Below are 25,475 nucleotides of genomic sequence, written 5' to 3'. Positions count from 1 at the left end.
CTGTTTGGGAGACTCTTTGGAAACTACAAGTTCCAAGCAAGATAAAGATTTTTGTCTGGCGAGCACTACATGGAATCATACCTGGGGTGGGAGTATTGCGAAGTAGACATATCAAAGTCTCACCTTCATGTCCTATATGTCACCAAGGACCAGAGGATATTCGTCATTTGGCTTTCACTTGTGTTCGTGCACGTCAGGTTTGGAAGTCCTTGGGTTTGGATGAGATAATAGATGCAACTATTCGCACTGATCGCTCGAGCTCAGTGGTAATGGAGGAGTTACTCAGAAATCCGGTGAAAAAAATCTCCTGTCTTGGGACAACTGGGGCTCCAGGAAACGGTTGCCGTTGGCGCATGTGAAGCTGTAAAGGGGGTGAATGTCAAACCTGCACCAAGTTCCTCGTTTGCTATCCAAGCTATAACTTCAAATCACGCGACACGTCCAGCTGCGGTAACTTCTGAAGCTCGATGGCAACGTCCAGCTCCTGGGTCGTACAAACTGAATGTGGACGCGTCCTTCTTCGAGGACGGGAGTGGGGCTGTAGCTGCTGTTCTTCGTAATTGCCATGGAGAAGCGATTGCCAGGGTCTCAGAGCTTATAGATAACACTCTTAGTGCACAATCAGCTGAAGCAATTGCTCTTCGCTTGGGGCTACAGCTGGTTTATGCAGTGGGGTGCAGGAATGTTGAAGTAGAATCAGACTATGAAGAACTGGTACATGCATGTAATGGAGAGACAGAAATTTGGAGCCCCTACTCAGCTACCCTTGCTGATTGTTTTCATCTGGCCCATGACATCCCGAATATTTCTTTTGCTCATTGTCCGAGAGAAGCAAACAGAGTTGCACACTTTCTAGCTAGGCGATGCTATGATTCAAAAATATGTGAAGAGTGGTTAGATGAGATGCCTTATTTCTTATTACCTCATGTAATCTTTGATGTAACACTTTCCCAAATTGAATAAAATGCCACAAGGCTTTTCCCTCAAAAAAAGATTATAGATTTTCGATTCCCTTAGCAACACTGTCTCCTTGAATCAAGGAGAAAATGACATTTTCACTTTTTCAGCCATTATCTATTATATGAAAATAGCAAGTATTTTTATCATCTTTTAATAGTCATTTTGCATGTGATCTCGGAAGCCAAGATATCATTTTCTCAGCTAAAATATTGTAAATCTCAAGTTCAGTAACAACCTTCCTGTCATAAAGGTCACAATCCTTAAGGTCTTACAGAGCAGATAACTTCGCTTTTTCTTGAACAAAGTACAAACGCAAGCGCTCATACATACGCGCATACACTCATCCCTTTGAACGCACATACGCACATCCTAACCCTATGAGCGCCTTCAAGAAACTGAGCCGGCATGTCATCTTGATATTCACGAAGTCACCGTAGGCGCCTCATCATCGACAAGAACGTCTCCTCCCACTAAAAGCACATCACCGAAAATTCTGAAATAAATTCAGTAATAATACGAACACCAGGACTTGAACCCTGGTGGGCCGGGGATACCACTGTCCCTCTAATCATCCAACCACATGATGGTTCCTCTTTTAGTGTATTGTTTCCTCTGGTGGCCAAAAGAATTTGAGCGCCAACCTTTTTTCTCTAAACCTCTTCAAATTAATATTGATAATATCAGTGGACTCATTAGAGAAAACATGTTGACTCCAATGTTCAGGAAAATAGGTATGAAGGCAGTATCCTTAAGCCAATTAAAAAAATCTCGCAAAAAGAGTAAAATAAAAAATAACCCGAGAACTTAGGAACAATGGTATGATCATCACTAGTGGAAATAAAAATACGATAGTGACTAGATATATCTCTGACTACCTTCCTAAAGAAGCTAAAGAGACAACCCTTCCCAGTTATAGAACATAAGAATTTTGCCTAATTTCTCTAGAATAGCGATCCTATGTTTACTAGGTGATTTCGCCGCGCGTTGCTGTGGGTTTTTAAAGATAAATTTTGGATAAATTTTGTATGAATGAAATGACCTAAATCAAAAGCTATTATTCTCAAAAGTGATTGTGTGAGAACAAAGAGTATGCATGTATGGTGTGTTAGAAATATGCCCTAGAGACAACAATAAAATGGTTATTATTATATTTCCTTGTTCATGATAATTGTCTATTGTTCATGCTATAATTCTGTTATCCGGAAATCGTAATACATGTGTGAATACATAGACCACAACATGTCCCTAGTGAGTCTCTAGTTGACTAGCTCGTTGATCAATAGATGGTTACGGTTTCCTGACGATGGACATTGGATGTCATTGATAACGGGATCACATCATTAGGAGAATGAAGTGATGGACAAGACCCAATCCTAAGCATAGCACAAGATCGTGTAGTTCGTCTGCTAAAGCTTTTCTAATGTCAAGTATCATGTCCTTAGACCATGAGATTGTGCAACTCCCGGATACCGTAGGAATGCTTTGGGTGTGCCAAACGTCACAACGTAACTAGGTGGCTATAAAGGTGCACTACGGGTATCTCCGAAAGTGTCTGTTGGGTTGGCACGAATCGAGACTGGGATTTGTAGCTTCGTGTGACAGAGAGGTATCTCTGGGCCCACTCGGTAGGACATCATCATAATGATCTCAATGTGATCAAGGAGTTGATCACGGGATGATGTGTTACGGATCAAGTAAAAGAGACTTGCCGGTAACGAGATCGAACAAGGTATAGGGATACCGACGATCGAATCTCGGGCAAGTATCATACCGGTAGACAAAGGGAATTGTATACGGGATTGATTGAATCCTCGACATCGTGGTTCATCTGATAAGATCATCGTGGAACATGTAGGAGCCAACATGGGTATCTAGATCCCGTTGTTGGTTATTGACCAGAGAGATGTCTCGGTCATGTCTGCATGCCTCCCGAACCCGTAGGGTCTACATACTTAAGGTTCGATGACGCTAGGGTTATAGGGAAAGTTTGTACGTGGTTACCGAATGTTGTTCGGAGTCCCGAATGAGATCCCGGACGTCACGAGGAGTCCCAGAATGGTCAGGAGGTAAAGAATAATATATAGGAAGTGAGGTTTTGACCACTGGAAGTGTTTCGTGCGTCACCGGTAATGTACCGGGACCACCGGAGGGTTCCGGGGGTCCACCGGGAGGGGCCACCATCCCCGGAGGCTTGCATGGGCCAAGAGTGGGAAGGGACCAGCCCCTGAGTGGGCTGGTGCGCCTCCCACCAGGGCCCAAGGCGCAGCTAGGAGGAGAAGGGGGAAACCCTAGGCATAGATGGGCCTAAGGCCCACCCTAGGGTGCGCCCCCTCTCCCCTCTTGGCCGCCCCCTCCATCCCATCTAGGGCTGCCGCCCCCTAGGGGTGGGAACCCTAGAGGGGGAGCACCCTCCTCCCTCCTCCTATAAATAGTGGGGGTTTTGGGGCTTCCAAGGACACGAGTCTCTCTCTCTCTCTCTCTATCTCTCTCTCTCTCTCTCTCTCTCTCGGCGCAGCCCTACCTCTCCACATCCTCGTTCACCATAGTGCTTGGCGAAGCCCTGCTCGAAACCACGCTGCTCCACCACCACCACGCCGTCGTGTTGCTGCTGCTGGAGTTGTCTTCCCCAACCTCTCCCTCCTCCTTGCTGGATCAAGGCACGGGAGACGTCATAGGGCTGCACGTGTGTTGAACGCGGAGGCGCCGCTGTTCGGCGCTTAGATCGGAATCGACTGCGATCTGAATCGCTGCGTGTACGATTCCTCCAGCCGTGTTCTTGCAATGCTTTCGCATCACGATCTTCAAGGGTATGAAGATGCACTCCCCTCTCTCTCGTTGCTAGTTTCTCCATAGATTGATCTTGGTGATGCGTAGAAAATTTTAATTTCTGCAACGATCCCCAACAGTGGCATCATGAGCTAGGTCTATGTGTAGTTCCTATGCACGAGTAGAACACAAGTTGTTGTGGGCGTCGATTTTGTCAATTTACTTGTCGTTACTAGTCTTATCTTGATTCGGCGGCATCGTGGGATGAAGCGGCCCAGACCGACCTTACACGTACGCTTACATGAGACAGGTTCCACCGACTGACATGCACTAGTTGCATAAGGTGGCTAGCGGGTGTCTATCTCTCCCACTTTAGTCGGATCGGATTCAATGAAAAGGGTCCTTATGAAGGGTAAATAGAAATTGACATATCATGTTGTGGTTTTGGCGTAGGTAAGAAACGTTCTTGCTAGAAACCTATAGCAGCCACGTAAGAAATTTGCAACAATAATTAGAGGACGTCTAACTTGTTCTTGCAGCATATGCCGTGTGATGTGATATGGCCAAAAGGATGTGATGAATGATATATGTGATGTATGAGATTGATCATGTTCTTGTAATAGGAATCATGACTTTCATGTCGATGAGTATGACAACCGGCAGGAGCCATAGGAGCTGTCTTAATTTATTTATGACCTGCGTGTCAATGAAAACGCCAAGTAATTACTTTACTTTATTGCTAACCGTTAGCCATAGTAGTAGAAGTAATAGTTGGCGAGATAACTTCATGAAGACATGATGATGGAGATCATGATGATGGAGATCATGATGATGGAGATCATGGTGTCATGCCGGTGACGATGGTGTTCATGTCGCGCTTCGAAGATGGAGATCAAAGGCGCAAGATGATATTGGCCATATCATGTCACTTTATGATTTGCATGTGATGTTTGTCATCTTTACATCTTATTTGCTTAGAACAATGGTAGCATAAATAAGATGATCCCTCACTAAAATTTCAAGAAAAGTGTTCCCCCTAACTGTGCACCGTTGCGAAGGTTCGTTGTTTCGAAGCACCACATGATGATCAGGTGTGATAGATTCTAACGTTCGCATACAACGGGTGTAAGCCAGATTTACACATGCAAAACACTTAGGTTGACTTGACAAGCCTATCATGTATAGACATGGCCTCGGAACACGAGAGACCGAAAGGTTGAACATGAATCGTATAGTAGATACGATCAACATGGAGGTGTTCATCGTTGATGACTAGTCCGCTCATGTGATGATCGGACACGGCCTAGTCGATTCGGATCATGTATCACTTGGATGACTAGAGGGATGTCCGTCTGAGTGGGAGTTCATTAAATAATTTGATTAGATGAACTTAATTATCATGAACTTAGTCTAAAAAGTCTTTATAATATGTCTTGTAGATCAAATGGCCCACGCTAATGTTGCCCTCAACTTCAACGCGTTCCTAGATAAAACCAAGATGAAAGACGATGGTAGCAACTATACGGATTGGGTCCGTAACTTGAGGATCATCCTCATAGCTGCCAAGAAAGCATATGTCCTTGAAGCACCACTAGGTGACACACCCATTTTCCCAGCAACTCAAGACGTTATGAATGCCTGGCAGTCGCGTAGTGATGATTACTCCCTGGTTGAGTGCGGCATGCTTTACAGCTTAGAACCGGGGCTCCAAAAGCGTTTTGAGCAGCACGGAGCATATGAGATCTTCCAAGAGCTGAAAATGGTTTTCCAAGCTCATGCCCGAGTCGAGAGATATGAAGTCTCCGACAAGTTCTACAGTTGTAAGATGGAGGAGAACAGTTCTGTCAGCGAGCACATACTCAAAATGTCTGGGTTGCACAACCGCCTGTCTCAGCTGGGAGTCAATCTCCCGGATGACGTGGTCGTTGACAGAATCCTTCAGTCGCTTCCACCCAGCTACAAGAGCTTTGTGATGAACTTCAATATGCAGGTGATGGAAAATACCATTCCTGAGGTATATTCAATGCTGAAATCAGCGGAGGTGGAGATCAAAAAGGAACGTCAAGTGTTGATGGTGAATAAAACCACTAAGTTCAAGAAAGGCAAGGGTAAAAAGAACTTCAAGAAGGAAGGCAAGGGAGTTGCCGCGCCCGGTAAGCAAGCTGTCGGGAAGAAGCCAAAGAATGGACCCAAGCCTGAGACTGAGTGCTTTTATTGCAAGGAAAATGGTCACTGGAAGCGGAACTGCCTCAAGTATTTAGCGGATAAGAAGGCCGACAATACCAAAGGTATATGTGATATACATGTTATTGATGTGTACCTAACCAGCGCTCGTAGTAGCTCCTGGGTATTTGATACCGGTGCGGTTGCTCCTATTTGTAACTCAAAACAGGAGCTGCGGAATAAGTGGAGACTGGCGAAGGACGAGGTGACGATGCGCGCCGGGAATGGTTCCAAGGTCAATGTGATCGCCGTCGGCACGCTACCTCTACATTTACCTGCAGGATTAGTTTTAAACCTCAATAATTGTTATTTAGTGCCAGCTTTGAGCATGAACATTGTATCTGGATCTCGTTTAATGCGAGATGGCTACTCATTTAAATCTGAGAATAATGGTTGTTCTATTTATATGAGAGATATGTTTTATGGTCATGCCCCGCTGGTCAATGGTTTATTCTTATTGAATCTCGAATGTGATGTTACACATATTCACAGTGTGAATGCCAAGAAGTGTAAGGTTGATAATGATAGTCCCACATACTTGTGGCACTGCCGCCTTGGTCACATTGGTATCAAACGCATGAAGAAACTCCATGCAGATGGACTTTTGGAGTCTCTTGATTATGAATCATTTGACACATGCGAACCGTGCCTCATGGGAAAAATGACCAAGACTCCGTTCTCAGGAACAATGGAGCGAGCAACCAACTTATTGGAAATCATACATACTGATGTGTGCGGTCCAATGAGCGTTGAGGCTCGCGGTGGCTATCGTTATGTTCTCACCCTCACTGATGACTTGAGTAGATATGGGTATGTCTACTTAATGAAACACAAGTCTGAGACCTTTGAAAAGTTCAAGGAATTTCAGAATGAGGTAGAAAACCAACGTGACAGGAAAATAAAGTTCTTACGATCAGGTCATGGGGGAGAATATTTGAGTCATGAATTTGGCATGCACTTAAGGAAATATGGAATTGTTTCACAACTCACGCCGCCTGGAACACCTCAGTGTAATGGTGTGTCCGAACGTCGTAATCGCACTCTATTAGATATGGTGTGATCTATGATGTCTCTTACCGATCTACCGCTATCATTTTGGGGTTATGCTTTAGAGACTGCCACATTAACTCTAAATAGGGCTCCGTCGAAATCCGTTGAGACGACACCGTATGAATTATGGTTTGGAAAGAAACCTTAGCTGTCGTTTCTGAATGTTTGGGGATGCGATGCTTATGTCAAGAAACTTCAACCTGAAAAGCTCAAACCCAAGTCGGAAACATGCGTCTTCATAGGATACCCTAAGGAAACTATTGGGTATACCTTCTACCTCAGATCCGAAGGCAAGATCTTTGTTGCCAAGAATGGATCCTTTCTAGAGAAAGAGTTTCTCTCGAAAGAAGTAAGTGGGAGGAAAGTAGAACTTGATGAGGTATTGCCTCTTGAACCGGAAAGTAGCGCAGCTCAAGAAAATGTTTCTGTGGTGCCTGCACCGATTAGAGAGGGAGTTAATGATAATGATCATGAAACTTCAGATCAAGGTACTACTGAACTTCGTAGGTCCACGAGGACACGTTCCGCACCAGAGTGGTACGACAACCCTGTCCTGGAAATCATGTTGTTAGACAACGGTGAACCTTCGGACTATGAAGAAGCGATGGCGGGCCCGGATTCCAACAAATGGCTTGAAGCCATGAAGTCTGAGATAGGATCCATGTATGAAAACGAAGTGTGGACTTTGACCGACTTGCCCGATGATCGGCAAGCCATAGAAAATAAATGGATCTTTAAGAAGAAGACAGACGCGGATGGTAATGTGACCATCTATAAGGCTCGGCTTGTTGCTAAGGGTTAGTGACAAGTTCAAGTGGTTGACTACGATGAGACCTTCTCACCCATAGCGAAGCTGAAGTCCGTCCGAATCATGTTAGCAATTGCCGCATTCTATGATTATGAGATATGGCAGATGGACGTCAAAACGACATTCCTTAATGGTTTCCTTAAGGAAGAATTGTATATGATGCAGCCGAAAGGTTTTGTCGATCCTAAGAATGCTGACAAGGTGTGCAAGCTCCAGCGCTCAATCTATGGGCTGGTGCAAGCATCTCGGAGTTGGAACATTCGCTTTGATGAGATGATCAAAGCGTTTGGGTTTACACAGACTTATGGAGAAGCATGTGTTTACAAGAAAGTGAGTGGGAGCTCTGTGGCATTTCTCATATTATATGTGGATGACATACTATTGACGGAAAATGATATAGAATTCTTGGAAAGCATAAAGGCCTACTTGAATAAGTGTTTTTCAATGAAGGACCTTGGAGAAGTTGCTTACATATTAGGCATCAAGATCTATAGAGATAGATCGAGACGCCTCATTGGTCTTTCACAAAGCACATACCTTGACAAGATATTGAAGAAGTTCAATATGGATTAGTCCAAGAAGGGGTTCTTGCCTGTATTGCAAGGTGTGAGACTGAGCACGGCTCAATGCCCGACCACGGCAGAAGATAGAGAAAAGATAGTGTCATCCCCTATGCCTCGGCCATAGGGTGTATTATGTATGCCATGCTGTGTACCATACCTGATGTGAACCTTGCCGTAAGTTTGGTAGGAAGGTACCAAAGTAATCCCGGCATGGAACACTAGACAACGGTCAAGAACATCCTAAAGTACCTAAAAAGGACTAAGGATATGGTTCTCGTTTATGGAGGTGACGAAGAGCTCATCGTAAAGGGTTACGTCGATGCTAGCTTCGACACAGATCTGGATGACTCCAAGTCACAAACCGGATACGTGTATATTTTGAATGGTGGGGCAGTCAGCTGGTGCAGTTGCAAGAAAAGCGTCGTGGCGGGATCTACATGTGAAGTGGAGTACATGGCAGCCTCGGAGGCAGCACATGAAGCAATTTGGATGAAGGAGTTCATTACCGACCTAGGAGTTATTCCCAATGCGTCGGGCCCGATGACTCTCTTCTGTGATAACACTGGAGCCATTGCCCTTGCCAAGGAGCCCAGGTTTCACAAGAAGACCAGGCATATCAAGCGCCGCTTCAACTCCATTCGTGAAAATGTTCAAGATGGAGACACAGATATTTGTAAAGTGCATACGGACCTGAATGTCGCAGATCCGTTGACTAAACCTCTTCCACGAGCAAAACATGATCAACACCAGAACTCTATGGGTGTTCGATTCATCACAATGTAACTAGATTATTGACTCTAGTGCAAGTAGGAGACTGTTGGAAATATGCCCTAGAGGCAATAATAAAATGGTTATTATTATATTCCTTGTTCATGATAATTGTCTATTGTTCATGCTAGAATTGTGTTATCCGGAAATCGTAATACATGTGTGAATACATAGACCACAACATGTACCTAATGAGCCTCTAGTTGACTAGCTCGTTGATCAATAGATGGTTACGGTTTCCTGACCATGGACATTGGATGTCATTGATAACGGGATCACATCATTAGGAGAATGAAGTGATGGACAAGACCCAATCCTAAGCATAGCACAAGATCGTGTAGTTTGTCTGCTAAAGCTTTTCTAATGTCAAGTATCATTTCCTTAGACCATGAGATTGTGCAAATCCCGGATACCGTAGGAATGCTTTGGGTGTGCCAAATGTCACAACGTAACTGGGTGGCTATAAAGGTGCACTACGGGTATCTCCGAAAGTGTCTGTTGGGTTGGCACGAATCGAGACTGGGATTTGTCGCTCCGTGTGACGGAGAGGTATCTCTGGGCCCACTCGGTAGGACATCATCATAATGAGCTCAATGTGATCAGGGAGTTGATCACGGGATGATGTGTTACGGATCGAGTAAAAGAGACTTGACGGTAACGAGATTGAACAAGGTATAGGGATACCGACGATCGAATCTCGGGCAAGTATCATACCGGTAGACAAAGGGAATTGTATACGAGATTGATTGAATCCTCGACATCATGGTTCATCCGATAAGATCATCGTGGAACATGTAGGAGCCAACATGGGTATCCAGATCCCGTTGTTGGTTATTGACCATAGAGATGTCTCGGTCATGTCTGCATGCCTCCCGAACCCGTAGGGTCTACACACTTAAGGTTCGATGACGCTAGGGTTATAGGGAAAGTTTGTACATGGTTACCGAATGTTGTTCGGAGTCCCGGATGAGATCCCGGACGTCACTAGGAGTTCCGTAATGGTCCGGAGGTAAAGAATAATATATAGGAAGTGAGGTTTTGACCACCGGAAGTGTTTCGGGCATCACCGGTAATGTACCGGGACCACCGGAGGGTTCCGGGGGTCCACCGGGAGAGGCCACCAGCCCCGGAGGCTTGCATGGGCCAAGAGTGGGAAGGGACCAGCCCCTGAGTGGGCTGGTGCGCCTCCCACCAGGGCCCAAGGCGCAGCTAGGAGGAGAAGGGGGGAAACCCTAGGCGTAGATGGGCCTAAGGCCCACCCTGGGGCACGCCCCCTCCCCTCTTGGCCGCCCCCTCCATCCCATCTAGGGCTTCCCCCTAGGGGTGGGAACCCTAGAGGGGGCGCAGCCTCCTCCCCTCCTCCTATAAATAGTGGGGTTTTTGGGGTTGCCAAGGACACGAGTCTCTCTCTCTCTCTCTCTCTCTCTCTCTCTCTCTCTCTCTCTCTCTCTCTCTCTCTCTCTCTCTCTCTTTCTCTCTCGGCGCAGCCCTACCTCTCCACACCCTCGTTCTCCATAGTGCTTGGCGAAGCCCTGCTGGAAACCATGCTGCTCCACCATCACCACGCCGTCGTGCTGCTGCTGGAGTTGTCTTCCCCAACCTCTCCCTCCTCCTTGCTGGATCAAGGCGCGGGAGAGGTCACCGGGCTGCACGTGTGTTGAACGCGGAGGCGCCGTTGTTCGGCGCTTAGATCGGAATCGACCGTGATCTGAATCGATGCGTGTACGACTCCTCCAACCGCATTCTTGCAACACTTCTGCATCGCGATATTCAAGGGTATGAAGATGCACTCCCCTCTTTCTCATTGCTAGTTTCTCCATAGGTTAATCTTGGTGATGCGTAGAAAATTTTAATTTCTGCAACGATCCCCAACATGGTGGACCATTGGAGATGAAACGATCAAATTGGTGTATGCATGTGCTACAAAATAATTTTAGTGGATGAAGACGTGGCGCATTTGATGATGTGGAGGGCTGCATGTTGAGTTAACTAGAGCTAGTGGGAATCAACTATTTAGGTATTATAGATTGGTCCAGGTGAAGCAACCACTGTTTATATGCGATCTCTCAAATTCAACGTGTTAATGATTGAATCAAAAAGTTCAAAAGACTGGTTATGCCTAGTTTTTTGTTCGTAGTGCCATGTCTAAGCACAATTATATCTCCTTTCACAATATAAAGAGTCTTTGTAGCATTGCCAGAGAAAGATAATTTTATGACTTATTATTTATGCTCCTTGTGAGTAGCTTCATAAACTACTAGGAGGCCCTATTTAATTTCAGAAACTGAACCGCATATTCACCAGATTTGAAGGAAAAAACTTCAAGTGCATCTTGTCTAACTCCACAGAGAATACCAAGTTTTTTGATAAGAAATGCTTTTATTAACTCAAGATGTAACATCAAACAGACACAAAGCATAATGAGTAACAATTGGCATTTGCATCACAAAGATGCACATAGTCAACACAAAAGTGTCTCCGAAAACAAAAAGACAATGGCAAAAGTAAAGTCATATGATAGTAAAACTATGCCTATGTTGATGAGGATGGATGTCCAATTGGAAGACTATGCCGGCACTCAAGTTGGGTAAAGGCCTGTCTTGCCACACGCATCAACTGCATACACACTGCCATGAACATTGGTCGGTACTCGATTCGGTGTAGCATACATGTATGAAGCCAATGTGTACATTACTAGATAACCTGCATGTGAGAAAAAAATGTCATTTAAAACCATATCATTTGTACATATCCAAAGCGACCAAAGTAAGACAGACACTCCTACTCTAGTTAGCATATAGAACTTTGTAGGTATTGCCTTCAAGCGGTGACCATATGTATTAACAACACTTGTTGGCGGAAACAAATTGATCGTTGTTTGGATGACTGATCATGTAAAATGCACAAACTTGCATTGAAGGAAGATATGTTTAATTGTCTCATCGTGAGGAAAAAACTACACTTCTTGGTTTCTTGCTAGTTGCCATGAGCAAGGTTGTTTTTGACAATACAAACCCCGACGGAGGTACCACATGAAAATAAAATCTTATTTTTAAGTGGTATCTTCGACTTCCAAATATATTTATTTTTGTCCACTAGGATCTCCGAGTGCAAAAGCGCACAATACATTGAGTCAACTATGAAGAACCCATTTGTACTTAAATTCCTGTGAAACACGTCCCAGCCTGTCGGGTTTATCAAATTCAAATGGGATAGAAGATGATGCCATGACATGAGACGGGGGCCAACGCAAATCCTGCCTAAATTATATATCCGAAGGGCAGGAGCTCAGTACTTGCACAAGAGTATAATTCTTATCGCAAACTACCCAGTATAAAGCTGGATCTGTTCACGAGGAGTGGCGTTTCGCAGCCACTTATCCTGCTAGATGCGTATTTTTTTGAGCCGTTTTCATCGCGGAGGAACCAAAGTAGAAAAAAATATTTCTTTGACGCCATCAATCCTACCCAGAATTGCGAGCCTCTAGACTTTCAACATGCTTGAGTTGAGATACAACTTTTGGGCTTAAATACCTTGCTGGAATTTTACCTATTTATGGGCCAGCCCAATAACAATTTCATAAATTTTTAATAAATCCTAGAGGCCCTTAGCCCATTTGTGCAAGGCAAGGGGCACTTCTAAAGTTTAGTCCCACATTGCTAGTTTAGAGGGAGTTGGACCTCTTTATAAGGGAGGTTCTTTCCCCACATATATGAGCATGAGAATAAGAGAGACATCCACGCGCGCTCCTCCTCCGCCGCCCGCCTCGCCACGGTGCGGTGCGGCGCGGGGCGGGGTGCGGGAATGAGCCGATGCCTAAATTTTTGCCACGCACGACGGGTATACGAAAGGTCACGCGGGAGCTGGAATGTTTTTCTGTAGTGGACACTGAATCCGAACGGCTCGCCTCTTCGGCTGAAGTCTATTCATTTCGTCTCCCTCGTTCCCTTCAGCTCCCGGCGTAGCCTCTCGCCTCCTTCAATTGCGCCTATAAAAGGGAGGTCGCTCCTCCCAGAGAGATGCACTAGAACAACACAACCCTCTCGCCTCTAGGTTCCTGACCACTGAGCTACTGCTACGATCTTCCCCATTCCGTCTTGCGGCGTGCACCGCAGGTCGGGACAGTAGGCCTCCCAAACCACACCTCTTTGAGTCCTGTACGGGAGAAGGGTGATAAGGTTTTTGGGGAGCGCTCCGCGCGACTACTGACTTCTTCATCACGGACTCCGACGAGTACTTCCCCAACGTCGACAACCTCATCGACGATATGGCTGGAGAGGATGTCGACCCCAAGTCCAGTGCTTCTGCTGCTGTTGTCCCATACGTGTTCTTGCTCTTTCTGTTAGAAGTCCTGCCACAATTCTTTGCTCTAGTTTCTACCCTACATATGTTAGGTTCTAATTCGTATATGCAACTTCATCTAGTGTCTGTTCTAGATGTGTTTAGTTCAAGTTCACATATGCATATGCTATTTACCTTCTCTCTGTTAGATTGCATGACTTGCTTTATCTCTGCTATATTAGTCATGCTTTGTCTAGTATTTCCGTTAGCAAAATTATTTGGTAAATTGCTCATATTTCCAACAATCCAAAAACCTTAATATAGGCAATTTACACCAAGTGGTTTTGCTGCTTCCATGAGACCTCATATGTTTGAGGGTATCCACTATAAGAGGTGGCACATGAGAGCAGTCTTATGGTTTCAAACCATGAGTTGCTATGATGCCACTCTTGGCAAACCTGAAGGGGAGCATGATGCCCAACAGGAACAAGCTTTTTAGAAAATGGATACTCTATTTAAGGCCGCTCTCTTGAGTGTTCTTGGTGAGAACATAGTTGATGCATATGCGTCAATTGACAGTGGAAAAGATATGTGGGACGCACTCGAGGCCAAGTTTGGGGTCTCGGATGCTGGCACTGAGTTGTACATCATGGAGCAATTCTATGATTACAGGATGACTGAAGAGCGCTCCGTGGTTGAGCAAGCTCATGAGATATAGTCATTTGCTAGAGAACTTGAGCACTTCAATTCTATGCTACCGGACAAGTTTGTTGTCAGAGGTATCATCACTAAGCTTCCTCCTTCATGGAGGAACTTTGCTACCTTACTGAAGCATAAGAGGCAGGATTTTTCTGTTCTGGATCTCATTGGTACTCTTGATGTGGAAGAAAAGGCGAGAGAAAAGGACACACGTGCTCGAGGTATTGAGGGAGGATCTAGTGCCAATCTGGTACAGAAGCAGAACTTCCAGCCCCCACAAATTCAAGAACAAGGGAAAGTTTGATGGTAAAGCAAAGTTTGATGGGAAGAACAAGGCTGTGCAGCACAAGAACTTCAAGAAGAAGAATGACAAAAAGAAAGGTGTTTTTCATGTGTGTGGGGATCCTGATCATTGGGCTCCTAGTTGCCCTAATCGGTATGACAAGCGTCATCCTGGGAAAGGCGTCAAGACCGCTAATGCTGACATTGGAGACACTGACATGAAGGATGTTGGGTATGGTATATTTCCCAATATTCTTTCAGTATGTCATTCTCCTGATTGGTTGATTGACACGGGTGCTAATGTGCACGTATGCGGTGATATTTCCATGTTTTCGTCTTATCATACCGCAGGGACTTCAACCGTGCTGATGGGCAACGGTTCAAGTGCTTCTGTTCATGGTGTTGGCATGGTCGATCTGAAGTTTACTTCGGGGAAGATCGTGCGGCTGAAGAACGTGCATTATGTCCCCTCCGTCAATAAAAATCTTGTTAGCGGATCTCTTCTGTGTAGAGATGGCTACAAGCTTGTCTTTGAGTCGAATAAATTTGTAATATCCAAGTATGGAACCTTTGTTGGTAAAGTCTATGAGTCAGGAGGCCTGTTTCGTTTATCCTTATCAGACGTTTGCAATAAAGTTGTTAATCATATTTACAACAATAGTGAATCAAATGTGTGGCATTCACATCTTTGTCATGTTAACTTTGGTTGCATGTCGCGACTAGCCAAATTGAACTTAATCCCTAGTTTCACCATTGTCAAGGGATCTAAGTGTCAAGTTTGTGTGTAAGCTAATCAACCTCGTAAGTCTCACACGACTGCGGAAACGAGAAATCTTGCACCACTAGAACTCATACATTCATATCTATGTGAAATGAATGGTGTTTTGACAAAAGGTGGAAAGAAATATTTCATGACGTTAATTGACGACTCCACTAGATACTGCTGTGTGTATCTTCTGAAATGTAAGGATGAGGCTTTGAACTTTTTCAAGATCTATAAAGCTGAAGTGGAAAACCAACTTGATCGGAAAATCAAGAGGCTTAGGTCCGACTGTGGTGGAGAGTATTTTTCCAATGAATTTGATTTTTTTTGTGTGGAACATGGTATAATCCATAAGAGGACACCTCCCTATTCACCTCAGTCAAATGGGGTAGCCGAAAGAAAGAACCATACTCTAACTGATTTGGTTAATGCCATGTTAGACACATTGGGTCTCTCCAAGGCATGGTGGGGGGAAGCGATATTGACTGCATGTCATGTCCTAAACCGAGTTCCCACAAAGAATAAAGAGATAACTCCATTCGAGGGATGGGAGAAGAAAAGATTAAAACTCTCTTATCTACGAACCTGGGGTTGTTTGGCGAAAGTCAATGTGCCAATTCCAAAGAAGCATAAGCTTGGACCAAAGACCGTGGATTGTGTTTTCCTGGGATATGCTTTTCATAGCATTGGTTATAGATTCTTGGTTGTAAAATCTGAGGTACCTGACATGCATGTTGGTACGATCATGGAGTCGAATGATGCGACTTTCTTTGAAGATATCTTTCCCATGAAGGATATGGCAACCTCATCTAATCAGGAGATGCCTAGTTCATCGAATCAGGAACCAGTTACAATTACTGAACCTGCCATTTCGATGGAACACTTTGAAAATCCTATGGAGGAGAACAATGAAGTTCCTATTAGGAGCAAGAGACAGAGGACTGCAAAGTCCTTTGGTGATGATTTTCTTGTGTATCTCATAGATGACACTCCCAGTTCTATTTCAGAGGCCTATGCATCTGAAGATGCTGACTACTGGAAGGAAGCGGTTCGTAGTGAGATGGATTCCATCTTGGCGAATGAAACTTGGGAAATAACTGATCGTCCTTATGGGCGCAAACCTATAGGATGTAAATGGGTATTCAAGAAGAAGCTTAGGCCTGATGGTACTATTGAAAAGTACAAGGATCGGCTCGTGGCTAAGGGTTATACCCAAAAGGAAGGTGAAGACTTCTTTGATGCTTACTCACCTGTGGCTCGACTGACCACTATTCGAGTTCTACTTTCACTAGCTGCCTCACATGGTCTTCTCGTTCATCAAATGAATGTTAAGACTGCCTTCCTAAATGGAGAGTTGAACGAGAAAATTTATATGGAACAAAGTGGCATGAAGTCTTTGTATGGACTCAAGCAAGCACCCAAACAGTGACATGAGAAGTTTGAAAGAACTTTAACAGCTGCAGGCTTTGTTGTAAATGAAGCTAACAATGTGTGTACTATCTCCATGGTGAGGGCGAGGGGGTTATCCTTTGCTTGTATGTTGATGACATACTGATTTTCGGAACAAATCTGAATGTTATTAAGGAGGTCAAGGATTTTCTATCTCGTTGTTTTGAGATGAAGGATTTAGGAGTGGCTGATGTCACTCTAAACATCAAGTTGTTGAGAGACGATGATGGTGGGATTACATTGCTTCAATCTCACTATGTGGAAAAGATCTTGAGTCGCTTTGGCTATAGTGACTGCAAGCCTTCTGCAACACCATATGATGCTAGCATGCTGCTTTGAAAGAATCGAAGAATTGCTAGAGATCAATTGAAATATTCTCAGATTATTGGCTCGCTTATGTACTTAGCCAGTGCTACAAGACCTGACATCTCTTTTACTATTAGCAAACTGAGTCGGTTTGTCTCAAAACCAGGAGATGTGCATTGGAAAGCTCTAGAGAGAGTTTTGCGTTATTTGAAAGGCACTGCTAATTATGGATTTCACTACACTGGGCACCCAAAGGTGCTTGAAGGGTATAGTGACTCAAACTGGATCTCAGATGCTGATAAGATAAAGACCATGAGCGGATATGTATTCACTCATGGAGGTGGCGCTGTTTCTTGGAAGTCCTGCAAGCAGACCATCTTAACAAGGTCAACAATGGAAGCAGAACTCACAACACTAGATACAGCTACGGTCGAAGTAGATTGGCTTCGTCGGCTCTTGAATGACTTGCCGATTGTTGAGAAATCTATACCGGGTATCCTTATGAACTACGACAATCAAACTGTGATCACGAAAGTGAGCAACTCAAAGGATAATATGAAGTCACCAAGACACGTTCAGAGAAGGTTAAAGTCTGTCAGGAAAATGAGAAACTCCAGAGTTATTGCATTGGATTATATCCAAACATCTAAAAATCTGCCAGATCCTTTTACTAAGGGTCTATCACGTAATGTGATAGATAATGCATCGAGGGAGATGGGTATGAGACCCACAATATGAGTTCTTTCACAGTGGTAACCTATTCTTTGTGATCGGAGATCCCGTGAATTAGATGTGGAAGACAAGCTGTTGATCAACTGAGAGGAGTTAACAATACCACTACATGAAGATGCAATACTCTCCTAAATCTGCATGGCAGGTTGATGTATATATTAATGTGTTCTAAGTGGCTCATTTAAACAGAAATGTTGTCCTGCAGAACATCTTTTGAAGAACGCACCTATATGAGTCTGATTGTCAAATGTTGCAATCTATGAGAGTAGGGTTCTCTCTAATAAACTCATGAAAGGTCTCGGAGTAGGACGCATAAGCTCCATCCACGGGGAAGACCCACGGTAGCCTAGTATCGGTCAAGGCTTTGTGTGAAGGTAGATTCACAGAAAACTTGCAGTTCAAGGCCTAGTCCACTGTTCAAGTTGCTTACTAGTGTAGCATAGAGTTCTAGGTGGAAGTTCAACTTAACAGCCTCCACTGCAGTACCGGTATATAAAACAGTGTTTTGGAACTAAAGGCAAATTCTATGTGCCTCTAGGATCTGGTGGGGGATTGCTGGAATTTTATTTATTTATGGGCTAGCCCAATAACAATTTCAGAAATTCCTAATAAATCCTAGAGGCCCACCTAGCGCATTCGTGCAAGGCAAGGGGCATTTCTAAAGTTTAGTCACACATTGCTAGTTTAGAGGGAGTTGGACCTCTTTATAAGGTTCTTTCCCCACATGTATGAGCATGGGAACAAGAGGGACATCCACGCGCGCTCCTCCTCTGCCGCCCGCCACGCCACGCCTCGTCACACCGCGCCGCGCCACGGGTTGCGGGAATGAGCCGAGCTGATGTCTAAATTTTTGCCACGGACGACGGTTATACGAAAAGTCACGCGGGAGCTGAAAAGTTTTTCTGTAGTGGACACTTAATCCGAACGGCTCGCCTCTTCTGCTGAAGTCTGTTCGTTTCGTGTCCCTCGTTCCCTTCAGCTCCCGGCGCAGCCTCTCGCCTCCTTCAGTTGTGCCTATAAAAGGGAGGTCGCTCCTCCCAAAGAGACGCACCAGAACAACACAACCCTCTCGCCTCCAGGTTCCTGACCACTGAGCTACTGCTACGATCTTCCTCATCCCGGCTTGCGGCGTGCACCGCAGGTCGGGACAGTAGGCCTCCCAAACCGCACCTCTTTGAGTCATGTACGTGAGAAGGGTGATAAGGTTTTTGGGGAGTGCTCCGCGCGACTACTGACTTCTTCATCACGGACTCCGATGACTACTTCCCCAACGTCGACAACCTCATCGACGACATGGCTGGAGAGGATGTCGACTCCAAGTCCAGTGCTTCTGCTGCTGCTGTCCCGTACGTGTTTTTACTCTTTCTGTTAGAAGTCCTGCCACAGTTCTTTGCTCTAGTTTTTGCCTTACATATGTTAGGTTCTACTTCATATATGCAACTTCATCTAGTGTGTTCTACATTTGTTTAGTTCAAGTTCATATATGCAAGTTGCTATTTACCTTCTCTCTGTCAGATTGCAAGACTTGCTTTATCTCTGCTATATTAGTCATGCTTTATCTAGTATTTCCGTTAGCAAAATTATTTGATAAATTACTCATATTTCCAACATACCTACTACAGAACATAAGGATACCACCTACTCCCTCCTTCCATTTATATAGGGCCTAATGTGTTTTTTAAGACTGTTTTTGACTATTGACAAGATTAATACTAGTACATGACATGCACAATGTGAAAATTATATCATTGAAAGCTTATTTCACACACGAATTTAACGGTGTGCTTTGTGTAAGTTGCATGTCATACATTATTGCTCTAATATTTGGTCAAAGTTAGCCTCGAAAAACGCATTAGGCCCTATATAAATGAAAGGAGGGAGTAACTTGCTAATATAAGGAATCTATTTCCAAAAGGACAAATCATCAGGATCATGCTCCGTTTGGATGTAGATATTCACAACCATGGAATTGAATTGGCTTCAATATCAAACGGAAATGTTAACACCCACACGTGTGGGCGTTTGCATCTCGTCCACACGCATGGATCCGCGTCCGTTTGTGAGCGCACGAATCTTGGCATGTTTCTAGTGCCACGTAGGACTGGCCTGGTGTGTGGGCGTTCAGCCGGTCGCCCACACGGCCGTTTCACCATACAGGAGGGGCTGGTGTGTGGGCGTTCAGCAGTTCGCCCACACGCCACTTTGCACGCACACAAAAGGGCTAGCGTGTGGGCATTTGGCATCTTGCCCACACGCTCTTCTTCTCTCCCACATCCAAACTGCTAGTTGCCATGTGTTTTTGCACTGCACATGGCAACTGCCTATAGTGTGCTTTTATAAGCAGGTGGCAACTCTCTTTTTTTACCCGAGTTTGCCATGTGTTTGGCAGGGTACACGGCAACTGCCTAGTGTGCACGTAAGCAGATGGCAACTCTCTTTTACCGAGTTGCCATATGTTTTTGCATGGTACATGGCAACTGCCCTAACGTGCATGTACATGGCAACTGCCCTAACGTGCACGTAAGCAGATGGAAACTCTTCCTTTTTACATGGCAACTGCCCTAGCATGCTTGTGAGCACATGGCAACTCTCTCAACTGCCTAATGTTAGTATGTGGCAACTCCTAAAGTTATGAAATCATGGCAACTACATTAGATCAGACCATACATGGCAACTGCAGTTAAGCAACCATGACAACTGCAGTTGTCCAACATGGCAACCGTAGTTCAGCGACATGGCAACTGCAATTAAACAAACATGGACGAGGGTCTGGACCATGGCAACTACGGGCGCGCGGTGACCGTCACGCGTGGCGTGCGGGATCAGGAGGTACGAGGCCTGACATACGAGTGTGTGGGCATTATCAATTTCGCCCACACGCACGCGTGTGAGAGGGATCGGAAGGGAAAAAAGAGGCGTGTGAACGCTAATTGTTTTGCCCACACGTAGGTGTGTGGGCTGTTCCTCTTATACACCACACAAAATGTGTGGGCGGACTTCCTAACGCCCACACGTGTGGCATTTATCGGCGTCCATATCAAATCACCGGGACATTGGTATTGATATTCAACCCGAATTCAGGTGTTTGGATGTGTATGCATTAGGCATTTGGAATTCAAGGAAAGATCGATGTTGATTCTTGTTTGGATGGTCAAACATTGAATTGCCTCATTTGTACGAGACAAGCACAGTCAGACAAGCAGCTCCGGCCATGAAGACAGCAGCGGCGACATACAGCAGCAATGAGAGAAAGGCGTGGGGGTCGCATGGGCACAAGAAGCCATCCATGCGTCCTTGCGTGAGCCCAAGCAATCACGCCGCCGTCCTCTAGCCAGCCGCCATCGAGAACAGTAGCTTAAGTAGCCTGACAGGGTGTGCCGCTCCGCCATGAATATGGTTGTGCGTCTCCGTCTTTCTCCTCTACTCGTTCCTGGGATCTCGGCCTTGGCCGTAGCTGTTCCACTCCTCATCCTCACCTCCCTTGCCGTCGGCATCTTGCAACGGCGACCACGCCCACCACTGCGACAGGTGGCGGCGGGATTGCTAAGAATCAGATCTCGGCAGGGCTCCAGTTACGTTCGGGTTCAAGAGGGCCGATGCAGATGAGGGGTGGGAGCAGTGCGCCATATGCTCGGTCGTGCTGCAGGTCGGGGAGAAGGGCCGACGGCTGCCGCCTGCCGGCATGCGAGCACCTGTTCCGCGCGAGTTGCATCGACCGGTGGCTGAGCGACCTTTCTTTCTTCAGGCCAAGTCGAAGGGGTACGCGGGAGCGAGGCAATATCAACCAAATAAGAGGGGCGGAGGTCCGAATTCGGGACGTGGTGGCGCTAGTGTTGCGGAGGACGGTTCGATATCGAGGTGCGATTCGATGCGTCAATGCCAAGACCATCCAAACAGCCACATTCGGGAAGGTAAATGCCAATATCAATTCCTAGACGTGAATATCTACATCCAAACGGAGTGTCAAAGTTTTTGGAAAAGGTAAGGGAATAATCATTTTTCATAGATTCTTGCAAGCCAAGGAAATGTAGGAAATGATATTTAATAAGTTCAGGGTGATAGGTAAATCAAAGAAATCGTATGATTGAATTAAATATGAGCTTTAATAATCCCAGTTAAAATTCCCTGCATTATAATTTTTCATATTGACGCAGATTAGCAGCAGTGTCATGTCAAAACTTCCCCACCTCTCTCCCTAACCCTACCCCTGCTCCCGCTCCTGTGCGGCGGCGCCATGCCGCACCGGAGAGCCCCCGCCCCTTCCTCCGGTCCTCCCCAACACCATCTCACCTACCGCTGCCACCGCCGCCGCCGGGGGCTCGCAGGCAAAGCCCGTGTGCCATACGGCGATGGGTCCTGCGGCCTCGGCTTGGGTGCCTAATCTGATCCCAGATGGGCTTCGGCGGGCCGCACAAGCTGTTGTCATGTACCATCCCTATTCCTTCATTGGCATGCTGCCACTGGGCTCGACCTGCAACACGAGGACGTTGGGGGCTCTGGCCCTGGGCGTGGCGGTGGTGGCCACCTCCTTCGCCGGACGTGGTCGGCCTGAGGCTGGGTGGTCGGATCTCAAGATCCGTCATGTAGTCCCAGCTGTGAGTTGGGGAGACATAGTTGCCGGTGAAAACCGAGCCGTTCGCGGACGATGGCGGCGTTTTGCACCGTTACCTTTATGAAGACATCGTCGTGTAACTGTTGTTGACTCACTCGTGCTGCTTCAGGGAAAACCCTAGGATCTGATCTTTCAGATCGAACGATGGCGGTACCGCGGTGCCGTTTCTCACTTGGGAGCATCGTTCGTGGAGCAGCGCTGAAAGCCAGAGGAGGAGGTGGAGTGGCTTTGTCTTGCACGGAGCTTCAGTGGATTTGTCAAGCCATGCCTGGGCGACGGGTGCTACACTGAGTCATGCCTAGTTGGCAGGTTACACACGACAGATCTTCCAGAGTTTTCGCGTCTGCACGGATGAGCGCAGGGCGGTGGCGCTGTTGGGCGCCGTGGTGGTGTCGACGGATGTCTGGACTTGCAAGAATGATGCGGATCTCTCTTCTGAAGATGAGTTTGTGGTCTGATGATGATGGCGGCGGCTTCTAAAACGTGTGCATGTGGTGTGCGCTTTCTGCTACACCGACTGTTGGTTCCGATACGTTACGTGGGTGGATCACCGACGACATCGGTTTTAGATATGGGGAGTGAGAGCACTCCACATTATCGAATTTATAGATGTGAGTGGTGGCCTCGGATGGATTGATGCATGTTCTTGTCAAACCTTTGTGGAATAATTAATAAAGATGGTTGCATGCATCGATTGATGCAGAGGTAGGAGGTTTACCTCCTTTTCTAAAAGAACTTTTTTTATACATAAAACAAAAATCAACAATTTAGATCGGTCATTATTAAGTTATAGTAACACTTAATACGGTAGATGCTAATACAAAATATGCCATGCCCGCCACTGAACGAGAGTAATTCGGTCATAGACGCCTTTGGGAAGCAAGAGAGACAACTCGAGATATTTTTTTCCTTTCTCACAACAGTGTAAATTAACATCGAGTGATTGATCAGTCCGACGATCCGGACTGGAAGATGATAAATGCGGTGACGACCCCGACCACTCCGGTGAGCCCCAGCGCCAACGCCGGCAGCGGCGCCATCAGCCCTACGTTCTGTAGAGAAGCAAAGCAACGCTAGTCACGCACTCACGCTTCCATTTTTTTTACCATCAAACAGGGAAAGAGAGGTGGCACGCGAGCTGCTGAACCTGAAGCACCCCTTTGCCGGTGGTGAGCTCCACGCCGACCGCCCCGAAGAAGGCGAGCATGGCGCCGCGGCTGAGCCACACGTCCAGCCCGGGGCCGCCCTTGGACCCCTGCTCGCACCTCACGCTCAGGGATTTGAGCCTCACGCTCCTCCTGCTCACTACCAAGTACAAAGGTGAGTAGTAAGCGGAAATTTGACAAAACGCCAGCTCTGGGCAATACGAACTGGTGAAAATTGCTACACTTTGAGACGGCCGTGTAAGAATAAACTGAAGGGAACAGAAAATTGCCGAAGAGAATAATGGAAGATCTAGCTTAAATTACTACCACGAGCAGCAGAGCGGGCCGACGTCACGGACAAGCGGGGGACGCCATTGCCTGCACGGAGAGGACGCGAAGCTAGTCAGGGAGAGGGAGCTAGCTCAAGAGGGCACGAGGTTTTACGACGCTACTTCAATTTCCTGCACGCGGATAAAAGGATTTTTTTTTGCCGGGAATCTGCCCTGGCAAGCGAGAGCAGAGAAAGAGAGAGGCGACTGAGCATGGCTACCTGGCGTCGCGGCGAGACGGAAGCTGGGAGCAGCGGAGGAGAGAGGGAGGCGCTGAGCCATGGATGGATGGGTGGGAGTCGGTGAGGTGGGGAAGGGAGGAGGAGGAGGAGGAGAGGACCAGCTTCTAGCCGCTTCCTTGTAGACACCTTATCGGTACGAGATCGACCGATGGCAGCCGCACGTTCAAGCAGTGCCTGGCCTGCATATGGCACATCAGATCAGATATTTCATTCATTCACTCCGCAAGGCACACAGTGTCACGGTTTAGCAAGGTACTCCCACCACCTTCGGGGAAGACTTAACATGAATTACAATCTTAAAAGATACTCTTAACAGTGCATTTTACAGGCACAGCAAGAACACATCGAGACGGAAATACAGCAGTAAAATTACAACCAGAACAAGACCCCAAGCTTTTAACACCATTGAAGCCCCAAGCTTCCGCCAAACAATCTCTCTGTCTCTAAGATCCGTGCGGATGCCGGCGTGGCCGGGTGGTCTAGTGGTGTTCTTCATACAAAGGAAAAGTAGGCAAACAAGTTGTAACCATGCATTTGCATGCGAAAATGCAGGCCACCTTTTACAAACACAAAGTTGACACAGAGCATACATGCCATCAACACCCTCTTCAGTCATCAACTTCCATCAAATGCGGATTGCAACAACCGAATCCATACATATGGCCAGATTAATCGAACCCTGCGGAATTACTGAGTGTGTACTGCAACAACTTACAATATAATCCTCACAGAAATCTATGAAATTCCCCTGTCCTAAACAAGCATGCAAGTAGTAATGGCATAGCACAGTAGTACGCACATACAGATCTGAGTGGCACAGCAGCGGCTGACTAGCACCACCATAGGAGAAGTGCGGCGACGACAGCGCAGAGCATCCGGGAATGGAGCTGCACTCCGGTCTGCGAGTGGGACCCAGAATGGAGCCCGTGGCGCCCGGCCGGCGGGCTGCGGCGGTCGATCCCAGGCGGCGGCATCCTCCCGCAGTTGCAAGCAGCGGTGGGCGGCTGCATCTGCCCGCAGCTGCACGGTGTCGGCGTCGGCGGCGGGACGGTGAGAGGAAGCGCCGACGGCGGCGGAGGAGAGTAGTAGAAGAATGGATGCACCATTGGCGGTTGCCCAGCGGCCCCGTCGGCGGCGGCGGCCGGCCGCGGCAACGGCGTGGTCAGGAGGAGGAGCAGGAGGAGGAGCTGTTGCTGGGGTGCCATGAGAGCTGAGGGCGAGATGGGTGCGTCAGTGCGTGGCTAAGCAGATGGTGAAACTATTTTTTTAACACGGCAGTCGGCAGATAGTGAAACTTAAGCCGTGCACTGCATGGGTGCCTCGTGGGGCACTGTTACTGGTCTGGCACCAGACAAAGCTTTCAAGTATTTTCAAGCTCACTGTCGGATGGAAAAAAGGAAGAGGAGGAGGGCAAAATCCTCATTTGGAGCACGAACTAGACCACGAAGTTCGAATTCCATGGCCGAAGTAGGGTTTATTGCACAGGAATTCCACCAA

The 25,475-nt window shown here is 46.5% G+C and overlaps 2 protein-coding genes across 3 annotated transcripts; both read right to left on the bottom strand.

The window, feature by feature from the left end:
- Positions 1 to 23,017: 23,017 nt before the first annotated feature.
- LOC125523241 (stress enhanced protein 1, chloroplastic) lies at positions 23,018 to 24,152 on the bottom strand. 2 transcript variants are annotated; one of them, XM_048688293.2, is made up of 4 exons: positions 23,958 to 24,152; positions 23,735 to 23,785; positions 23,410 to 23,567; positions 23,018 to 23,314 (listed from the first exon to the last, which is right to left on the bottom strand). In XM_048688293.2, the coding sequence occupies exons 1-4, from the start codon at positions 24,016 to 24,018 to the stop codon at positions 23,210 to 23,212; spliced, it is 375 nt and encodes a 124-aa protein (XP_048544250.1). In that variant the 5' UTR covers positions 24,019 to 24,152; the 3' UTR covers positions 23,018 to 23,209. The 2 variants fall into 2 exon arrangements, with proteins under 2 accessions (XP_048544250.1, XP_048544251.1); XM_048688294.2 differs by having other exon boundaries at positions 23,738 to 23,785; positions 23,958 to 24,147.
- Positions 24,153 to 24,567: 415 nt separating this feature from the next.
- Positions 24,568 to 25,302, bottom strand: LOC147960598 (uncharacterized). The gene has a single exon (XM_087536701.1). The coding sequence runs from the start codon at positions 25,181 to 25,183 to the stop codon at positions 24,809 to 24,811; it is 375 nt and encodes a 124-aa protein (XP_087392827.1). The 5' UTR covers positions 25,184 to 25,302; the 3' UTR covers positions 24,568 to 24,808.
- Positions 25,303 to 25,475: the final 173 nt, after the last annotated feature.

The sequence above is a fragment of the Triticum urartu genome, chromosome 7A (assembly GCF_056163025.1).
Source record: "Triticum urartu cultivar PI428250 chromosome 7A, HENAU_Tu73, whole genome shotgun sequence".
NCBI lineage: Eukaryota > Viridiplantae > Streptophyta > Magnoliopsida > Poales > Poaceae > Triticum > Triticum urartu.
This window is presented reverse-complemented; position numbering and strand designations above follow the sequence as displayed.